Source organism: Corticium candelabrum, chromosome 20, assembly GCF_963422355.1.
Source record: "Corticium candelabrum chromosome 20, ooCorCand1.1, whole genome shotgun sequence".
NCBI classification, from domain to species: Eukaryota; Metazoa; Porifera; class Homoscleromorpha; order Homosclerophorida; family Plakinidae; genus Corticium; species Corticium candelabrum.
In genome coordinates this window covers 2,063,747-2,074,041 of record NC_085104.1, presented here as the reverse complement: position 1 = coordinate 2,074,041, position 10,295 = coordinate 2,063,747, and the positions used below count along the sequence as shown (strand labels likewise).

Genomic DNA, 10,295 nt, shown 5'->3' with positions numbered 1-10,295 from the left:
ATGGCGAAATGGGTGGTAGGAGACGGCGCAACGGCCACTCCGAAATACGGAAAACTTTCTGAGAAGATTCGTCACACAATGGCGGGTTCTTACCAATGCAAACTTTTCTGCGGCGGTGCCAACTGCAAGTACGAATCGTCCTTTCGTTGGAGAAAGGAGGACATGGCGATTGACGGCATCTTCTCTCACTGGTGAGCAAACGTCTGGTCGTCATGGTTACTGTCTGTCTTAAACCTGCCACTACACTACTAGTAGATAGTAACAATTGGTGTGACACATGACACGTGTTTTTTCAAAGGGTTACTGATCAGATCCTTGCTATGGCGAGACCCAACACAATATTGATGTCGAAGTATAATTTGATTCAAAAGTTTCAAGTGTGAGTGACATAGTTTGATTTGAAGTATAATTTAAGTATTACATGTGATTAAATAAATATATTAAATATAGTAATAAAATAGCAATAAATATAATTAGTAAATTATAGGTTGAGACAGTTTGATTTGAAGTATAATGTAAGTATTACAAAGTAATTAAATAAATAAAGATAAATATAAATAAATATAATTAGTAAATAAAAATATAAATTTTGAATCAAATTATGCTTATTTTTTATAAATTATTTATTTATTTTTATATATTTTATTTATTTCTTAAAAGTGAGTGATGTTGTTTGATGTAAAGTATACTTGTAAGTACTAAAGATATAATTAAATAAAATTATACCTTAAATTGTACTTACAATTTGACTATTATATTTATTTATATTTTATTTATTTTTTATTATACTTAATTTTATTCCAATGTTTTTTAAAAAGTGACATTTGAATTTTGGATTATTCTCTGCGTGATACACATTTATGTGGGTAACCTAATGAAGTACTGAAGGTCCATCTAAGTTGGTTTGATCAACTGGTTATATAAATTAGTGTTTATATTACAATTGTACACAACTAGATCAGTGTTTATCTATTTTGTGCAAATCATGTGGCATTAATTAACTAGAAATTTATTATTAGCCACGGCATCAAGTCGATTGTTAATCTTCAAGAAGTAAATGAACACGCCAGCTGTGGACCTCCTTTGCATCGTTCTGGATTCAGCTATGACCCACAGCAGTTCATGGATGCTGACAGTGAGTACTAACACTACATACTACATTTCACTGTTTCATTTGCTGTTTTACCTTACACATTATGTAGTATTTTTCTACAATTTTGGATGGTAAGTTGAGCTCCATTGTGGTGGCTTGACATGTGATTGTATCATCATAATTATATTTTATGTAGGAGGGATTATGGTGTTCCTACTATGAACTGTGTGTTTGATATGGTCAAGGTTGTTGATTTTGCTCTTCAGGAAGGCAAAGTTTGTGTCGTGATTGTTCATGTTTAAGTTCTATGTGTCATAATATACTTGCTTTCTAGGTGGCAGTTCATTGTCATGCTGGCTTGGGTTACTAGAAATTTGGTTAATGTGTTTGTGGGTTTTGGTCTATTGGTTTGTTGTGTAGGGCGAACGGGTGTGGTGATTGCTTGCTATCTTGTCTATGCGTATCGTATGGCACCCGATGACGCAATTCTTCGTGTCAGATCTAAAAGGTAGTTTTTAAGTTTCATTCGTTTATTTTAATTTTAATGTTGTATTTCTATTTCTATTTTTATTCTCTATTCTTTATTTCTATTTTTAATTTTTTAATTTTTAATTTTTATATTTTTTATTTCCATTCTTTATTCCTTAATTAATTTTCTTTCCATTCTTTATTCTTTAGTTTTATTTTATTCTTTTTTATTTTTGTTTCTATTTTTATATTTTTTAGTATTTTTTATTTTTTGTCTTTTATTTTTTAAATTTTTATTCTTTTTCTATTTTTTATTTTTAGTTGTTTTATTTCTTTTTTCATTTCTATTTTCTATTCTTTATTTTATTTTTATTTTTATTTTTATTTTCTATATTATATTTATTTTTTAATTTTTATTTTTATTTCTTTTATTTTTTGTTTCTATTTTCTATTCCGTACTTTTTATTTTTATTTTTATTTTTAAAATTTTTATTTCTTTTATTTTTATTCCAATTTTCTATTCTTTATTCTTATTTTTTATTTTTTTATTTTTTTTATATTTTTCATTTTTGTTTCTATTTTTCTATAAGGTAGTTGCTGTTTGTTTTATTTTGTTTATTTGCGATCATTGTTTGGAGTTTGTGTATTGTTAATGCTGAATGAATGTTTAGTTAACACAATGTGTTGATAGTGATGACCGATAGTCACTACCAACATGTGGTTTAAGATTAGCATTTGTCATCATAGGAGTCTAATATTTATGTTTGTATAGTTTGCATACTTTTAATTTTTGGGCAAATGAACTTAAATTATTGCCTCAAGGGTTTGTTTTCATGCAGACCAAATGCATGCCAAACACGTGGTCAGATGGAGATCGTGCGATTATTTGCTGAGCACATTCGCCCTATGCGGGTGGTCTTTCCAACCAGGTAGTAACTATTTGTATTGTTTTGTAATATTATTGTCAACACAAACAGTGTTATGTTCCAGTACTCGGATGTCAGATCGATTCACACTTGCCCAATACTTAAAACGACAGAGAGCCATTTTACATGGTATGGAAGCTCGAGACTACAGACGTATTCCGAAGGCAAGTAGAAGACATCTACGTTTACATTGATGTTCAAGTTGTTGTAAATGTCTCATGTAGGTAGTCAAAGTGCTTTGCAAGGAATTGATCAAATTGAGCAAACGAGAAAGGAAACAAAAATTGTCTGACTGGACAGGAGTGACTGTAGGTACTGACGTTTCTAATCTTTCATCACGAAGTACATCTAGTGCAAGTCTTGGCTCCAATTTGGGCAAAGTTTTGCCTCCTATTGATCTATCTGGTGCTGGTAATGATTTGAGCTGTATTTCTTCATCAGAAAACAGTCCTACTAGTGAAAGGCATTCTCAGTGTTTGCCTCAGTCGAAGGGCTATTACAAAACACTTAGCTATTCAGCGTTACCTGAAGAAGTTGACCTTGCACATGTGCAGACAAGTCGTCCAGAGGTGGTCGGCTGTACAGTTGATGATTTGGCTGTACGTAATAGTTACAAGAGCGAAATGTCAAGACATAAGAGGCGGTTCTCGGCGGCTCCTTTTCCAGCCTATGGAAGGACAACATTAGAAGTTCACAATTCTCTGACGATGTCTCCCACACATTATCATGTGACCAATGATTTCTTACTTTCTGAAGCAACTGAAGCTGAGTCTTGTCAATTGTCTTCTGTTGGGACTTCATCGTTGGTACCTTCTATGGACACTTGCGGTTTAGAGGAGAAAGACAGTAGAATGAGGGAAATTTCGTTTAACTATCAGGTAAATGATGAAACAGTGGACGACAATGTATTTGATGCAACAAAAGAAGTTGCTGATGGAAAGAGCTTGTACATGACTGTTACGGAGGCATTGTTGCTTCGGAATGTTGACAAGGGTGTTCTTAAGAAGGCTGAGGAATTAATGCAAAAAGTTAACACAAGTACAAACTGGAATTGCATTTATTGTGAACATGATCCACGTGTATTGGCATTGATGCTGAAAACGTGGCTCGGCTTGCTGTCGGTAGGTACATGTGTATACCAGTTTTGCTAACTGAATTTGCTTTGAGAGTCTTTTGTGAAGGAACCACTGATTTCCACAGAGACTGTAGACAAAGTTGAGATGCTGCTCGCAGATGGTGATATCAGTTGCAAGAAATTATTGTGTGCGTTGAGCAAGGTATGACCTCATGGTGTCTGCATTCGTACGCTTGGCTAAGATACAGTATAATACACACATACATGCATACATACGTGTGTGTGTGTGTGTGTGTGTGTGTGTGTGCATGTGTGTGTGCATGTGTATGTGTGTGTGTGTGTGTGTGCATGTGTGTGTGTGTGCACGCGCGCGCGTGTGTGTGTGTGTGCAATGATCAATATAATTTTGTCACATTAGCCAAATGTCAGATAAAATTCAATATTGACCGGCCATTGATAAACTTGATCGGCCATTCTGATTCAGTATACAGCATCAGTAACTATTTATAGAAAAACAACTGCACAGATTTGTACAAATGTCCATATCTAATGTACAGTTTTTGTTTAATTGTTGTTAATATTAATGCAGTGAGGATCCCACAACTGCTTGTATTGACCGGTAGCTCAAAATTATGAGCCAAAAGAAGAAGTTATCTATCTACCATATTTAAGCCAGTAAATTAACTTTCAATTAGCAATTTTAAAAGCTGTATTGCTAACTAAGCAATTGACAAAGATTGCTCATTAGTGTGAGAGTTAGTCTCACTTAGATAACATGCTATAGTATAATAGGTAATAAGAAAGTGATAGAGTATACATGAATATAGGAAGAGCCAATGTCTCCATTACTTCTTAGGCCCTACTTAAAAAAGCAATGCTAAAAACAATTATAGCCAAGCATGACAAGGTAGCGGTTTTTAGACCAAATGAAACCCAACATTGATTGCAAGTAGAAGTAAAACAACATCAGAATGCGGAAGAAGCAGTTGCCATCCCCTGCAACCTGGAATGGTTGGTGAGTTAATGGAGCATCAGCTAGATACAACTGAGCAGCGACTAGATCTACTTGCAGACTCATACTCAATTCACAGTTGGTCAAATGCAAACGCCGGAAGTGCTTGTAGCTGCTATGTGAATGTCAATCATGAAATCTCTTCTAACGGGCGTAACCAAACGAGCTTGTGAACCTTGTATCTACAAATCTAAAGCAAAAATCTGCTGCCTTGAGAATATTTTAGCAATAGAAGGTCGTATGTCTTGTAGCTTAGAAGAAAGATCAAAACAGTTGCTCTCGGTGTTCAAACAGAATGTAAATAGTAAACCATCAATCTTTTTCATACTTCCATAGGTAATTAGAAGGTGCTAACTTTCACAAGTCGTAATTAGACACCCAACACATAGTTTGCAAGACATTCTGTAGGTTTCATTCAATCTATGCACTCACTGCAGCAGCCGCTAGAATTTACTAATGAGTTTGGTGACAAGCATTGACTGAAGATCTATTTATTAGAGACAGTTTCCCTGTTTTAGGATGGGGCACATTAACTAATAACCTACTACTTGGCTACTGTACACACTTCACGCATATTGTGTGTGTTAATTGTTCAGATTAGATCCTAATCCACCTGTGGTTTCTATTTCTGAGTCTACACAGATGATAACAGGCATATCTGGTGTTACTTCAACGTAAACAGACGTTCCTATATAAACAATGGCAACAACATGCCAACCATTGCATGTATGTACATACATGTAGATTTGGCGTGTTCTCTCCTGTTTGGTCCGCAAAATGTCAGGCTGTGGTCTAATGATACGGGCCAATTGACATTTATTGTCTGCCAATGGCCAATGGCGGCTGCTATATTGATTGATCACGTGGATTGATCACTGGTGTGTGTGTGTGTGTGTGTGTGTGTGTGTGTGTGTGTGTGTGTGTGTGTGTGTGTGTGTGTGTGTGTGTGTGTGTGTGTGTGTGTGTGTGTGTGTGTGTGTGTGTGTACACAACTTTATTGTTAATCCAGTTTCTGTTGTGAAGTGTTTATACATCAAAATATATCTTGCAGTCAATGTGAGTGTTACTTAATTGGTAGTGGTAAACGACATGGGTAGACGATCAGTTGACCATGCAGTGACATTCACGCTGACATTTATTGAAATTTATGCCACAGCCTATAAAATGTATAAAAATAATATTTATTTATTTAAATTTGTTTATCTATTTAGTTAGATTTATCTATTTATTTATATTTATTAAGTTAATTAATTATTTAGTTATTAATTTTGAATGCATGTAGTGCGTGCTTGCATTTTGTGTCATATTCTTATATCGTTTTGAACTTTTTAAAGCCTCAAGAGTTGTTAATGCACTCACTTTGTGAATTGCTAGCAAAGGTATACACATGCTAACACTTCAAGCTTACCCACCATCTGACTACTCTGTTGCTTATGTATGGTAGATAGTAGACACACCTACAGTCGAATTGAACAAACTCGTGAAAGTATTTGCCAAGCTGCTCCTCACTGTTGAAAAGGACACCGAAGTTAGTGACGAGCTTGTGGAAGACTTAGAAGGAAGGCAGGGAGCGGTGAAGTCATTCTTTACAAAAGCAAGTCGATTTCTTCGACGAGAAAGCAGTTTATTACGTGAACCGGATATACAAGTTGACACTAAGCAGGACACTAGATTGTCATCTATTGATGTAATGGTGCGATTCTTAACAAAAGTAGTGGATGAGAAATTGGACATTCCAAGTGTGGCATGTGAAGTAAAGTGTGTTGTAACGCCATCACCACGACTACCAAGTGATCGTCCACATTCAGTGTCTAAGCTGCTCAAACAGTCGGCGTCTGCTAGTTGTCTGACGACTCTCAACATGGAATCAGAATCTGCAAGTATTAAACGTGTTGCATCTTGGTCATCTTTGGCGGGGAAGAAACCTTTGCCTCCTATTGGAGAGACATCAAGTTGTGTTGGTACCGACCAGGACTGATGACATTATGGACATAGAGACATGTAGATCTGTTTCAGAAGTTAGGTTTAAGTCAGTCAATGATCACAACGATTGTTGGCATTGAATCTGTCTTTCAGTAAATTTTTAAATTTATTTTATATCTAGTTATATATTTGAATACCTCGCAGTTCAGACCATAACCGCGCAAGTAGCCGTTTTTAGAGTAGTAAGGACTCTTTCAATACAAACTGAAAAATGTATGTGTGTTTGTATTCATGTACATTTATAGAAAAGTCGTTACCGAAATTGGTTGACATACCATCGTGTATGCTGGGGCTTAGTGTGACCCCTAGGAATGGGGGGATAAAGGTCACGAAGCTATGGGGCACGCCCACTTTTATCGACACGCCCACTTTTATTGGCTTCTATTTGACTGATACGGTAGAATCAGTGGCAGATCCATATGCAGACTGAGGAAAAGGGTGGTGTACAGCTTTGGTCCTCACACGTATTTACGCAGACCTCTCAACTTTTCTTTGCACCAAATCGTGAGGCGGTCTTTTGTAAACGACCACGCCCATAAAAAAGTGTCCAAAGTGGGCGCAATTAACAACATACGTCGCTTTACGTTTTTGTGAGCCAAGGCTTTTTCAAACCGTTGAAACGTTACTTTTTACTTTAGGAAGATAGCCCGGATACCCAGATATATGCAAGCAGAGCCGTCTAGAGAGTCTATAGTTCAAAGAATCCACTATGTCCGGAAAGACGGGGTTTTAGTGTTAATAAATTAATTTGATAATTAATATGTTTGCACACAGTTAAATGATCTGAAGCAGCCATGTGCAGGATGTATAGGAGGAGTAAGTTTTCGAGGTTTGGAGGGCCAAACATTACAATCTGCATATCTGATTACAATTAACAACAATTTATGCTTTAATTAATTATTGCATTTGAAAGTAATGCAAAAATTATACTGGACGTTACATACATGTATGCAGCCGGGAGATTGACAATCCGGGGAATGACAGGCCAGGCAGAGAGAGAGGCATGCAATTGCAAGGTTTTACATCTAGCACCCCAAACATACAGTGTAAACTAACACCGACATGAGAAGATTGCAAAAAAATTACAAATGTTGTCGGCCTCAAACGCTTATCGTCTTTGTTGTTAGATCCGGTGTCACAGGACAGAGTATCCCCCGGACAGAGTATCCGGGGGATAGTCTAGACTATCCGGCCGGATATTGTAGCCTAGGACAAAGTATCCGGTACCAGTCCATACTATCCGTGTTGATATAAAGTAAACCGCAATAGTGTTTCCCCGCCGTTTTCGAACTGTGACATGAGCAAGTCTTCCAAACTCTCTGAAAGTCGTTGTAAGTCGTTGTCCAGCGCTAGTAGATTACCTACGCAGTCATAAACGCGGACAACCGCAGTATCCACCTGAATTTACAGCAAACGATAAAAGAGGTCTTCATCAGCAAGCAGACTTTTCAAACAGCAGGATGGAGTGCTCTACCACAAGCAAGTAGACTCTACGTCAAACACCATCAACCTTCAGCGGGTAATAGTGTCGAAAGAACAAAAACTGCGCGTCATTCAAGCTTGCCATGATGGTATTGATGGTTGTCACTTTGGTCGAAACAAACCTCAGCAAGGTACAGTCTTTATTTTATATGATTACAATCATTAACTAATTTACCTTGTGCAAGTTTCAGCTTACTTATTTATATAATATTCCACAACATAAAATGCAATGTGTTCTCTGTTCTATTGAACGAAAACTTTACACGATATTCATAGATAAACAAACATTACAATGTGTCTGCTAAATAAATATCTTTAAGACTTTTGCAAGGCTGATCGACTCAGTCAATTGATTCTAAAAAAAATTCAATGGCAACCATTAACTAAATAGAATTGCAAGTCAGAGTATGTGACAATACAACTTTCAAAATGGTAACAAAATGTAAGCATGCACTTGCTGTACTTGGTTTGACAGAAATGACACTCCATAGAGAGAGGCAATTGCATGTGAATTCCTTGCCTATTGTACATACTGTACATACATACATATATATTTACATACATACATGCAGTACATACATACCTATATATACCTATACATGTATATATGATAATGGAATGAATAGTTGCCACAACTGAGCTCAGTACTATTTAATGAGTAGTCAATACAACTGAGCTCAATTATGACTTTGTACATGATGTATCCATAAATTTGTGCTGTGCAGGAGCAACCACATTAGTCACAATGCAATTGCAAAGAAAATCTTTAGTTTGTCCTTGTTTCACCTCTTTCAACTAAATTCAGCCATCTCACACAAGTCACCAACGTGCAAAAGCATGGCTAATGGCTTCCAGTGCACATACATACATACATACATACATTTTTTACAAGGACCCTTAGGGCCCAGGTTACTGCAGACACTCCAAACTTTCTATACCTGCTATACTCTACACTTTCAGCAGTCACACTATCATGTCACTAGGTATGTCATACTTGCTGTACTTCATACTTCATACTTCATGCTTCAAACTTGCTGGACAGAAACTGACACTCCGGAGAGAGAGGCAAGTGTATGTTAGTTCCTTGCCCAGGGGAACTTATGTATGTGGCCCTCCCGCACTCGAACTCTGACCCGAAGGTCCCGGATGTTGCCAATCTCCAAATGCACACTCTAACCAATTGAGCCACATACATACATACATACATACCATCACACGTACATACCGTGATACGTATATACCTGTATACATACATACATGCAATCTACACAACAGCAAAGACAGACAACCAATCTAAAACTTAGCAAACATACAATATTGCAAATCCCTCCAATCTTCTACTGTTCCTTTCATAAAACATAACACACATGCTGGATTATAAAATTAGTTCAATAAGTCATAAATATGATATTATTTTTAAAACGTATTCAACCTGCACTGTGTCTGAATAATTTTTAAGCAATAGGAAGTATTTTTGTATTGCTCCCAACAAATACTAAATATGCTAATTTGCTATAGACACTACTCCATTACACACGTACAGTAGTGAGTTTGCTATTCACACACACACACACACACACACACACACACACACACACACACACACACACACACACACACACACACACACACACACACACACACACACACACACACACACACACCTTGACGCTGACACCTTGCCATCATTCATCATAAACAAAATTCACAGAGAAGTCTACATCCTAAATTGTTAGACTGTGTCATGCCTTTTGAGTCTACCATTAGATATTAAAACTAACTAATTTTAGTATATACTACTGCACATTCACAATACTTGTAAACACGAGATTTTACAGTTAGAGAAAATGTATTGTCAGTAACACCATGTAGTCTGTTTTAATAACGCAGTAAGCTACCACTAATATTATTGACAAACAAATATTTTTCCTCTAAAGGAATATGCTAAGGGGACTCTTGTTCTTCTAAAATCAATGCAGCATTCACACCGAATGGGAGGAAAGCTTGAGGCAAAGTGGAAAGGACCATACGAAGTAATTCAGGCAATGTCCAAAGGACGTTACCAGCTAAAAGCTGAATCCGGAAAAATTATGTCCAAGCTCTATCATGGGGCTCTAATAAAAGCCTACATGCAACCTCAAATCACTGATATACAAAAATCTGTTGCTCATGATACCAGTGATGCACAGTATGCTTCTAAACATCAAATCAGTAATGAAAAGGAAACTTGTAAACCTGGAATCAATACTGAGAGTG

The 10,295-nt window shown here is 36.5% G+C and overlaps 1 protein-coding gene across 1 annotated transcript; it reads left to right on the top strand.

Annotated features, from left to right (window-relative positions):
- On the top strand, positions 1–6,686 carry LOC134196058 (protein tyrosine phosphatase domain-containing protein 1-like). The gene is made up of 13 exons (XM_062665138.1): positions 1–191; positions 299–379; positions 1,020–1,135; positions 1,203–1,224; positions 1,290–1,368; positions 1,428–1,455; positions 1,514–1,601; positions 2,401–2,490; positions 2,552–2,651; positions 2,712–3,608; positions 3,669–3,764; positions 5,909–5,953; positions 6,019–6,686. Exons 1-13 carry the CDS (start codon positions 1–3, stop codon positions 6,550–6,552), a joined length of 2,367 nt encoding a protein of 788 aa, XP_062521122.1. The 3' UTR covers positions 6,553–6,686.
- Positions 6,687–10,295: the final 3,609 nt, after the last annotated feature.

Bases quoted from the DNA above. Each gene is read 5' to 3' on its own strand.
- LOC134196058 (XM_062665138.1), top strand. From the start codon at position 1: ATGGCGAAATGGGTGGTAGGAGACGGCGCAACGGCCACTCCGAAATAC. The intron at 192-298 runs GTGAGCAAACGT...GTTTTTTCAAAG, and splicing joins GACGGCATCTTCTCTCACTG to GGTTACTGATCAGATCCTTG. The intron at 2,491-2,551 runs GTAGTAACTATT...GTTATGTTCCAG, and splicing joins CGGGTGGTCTTTCCAACCAG to TACTCGGATGTCAGATCGAT.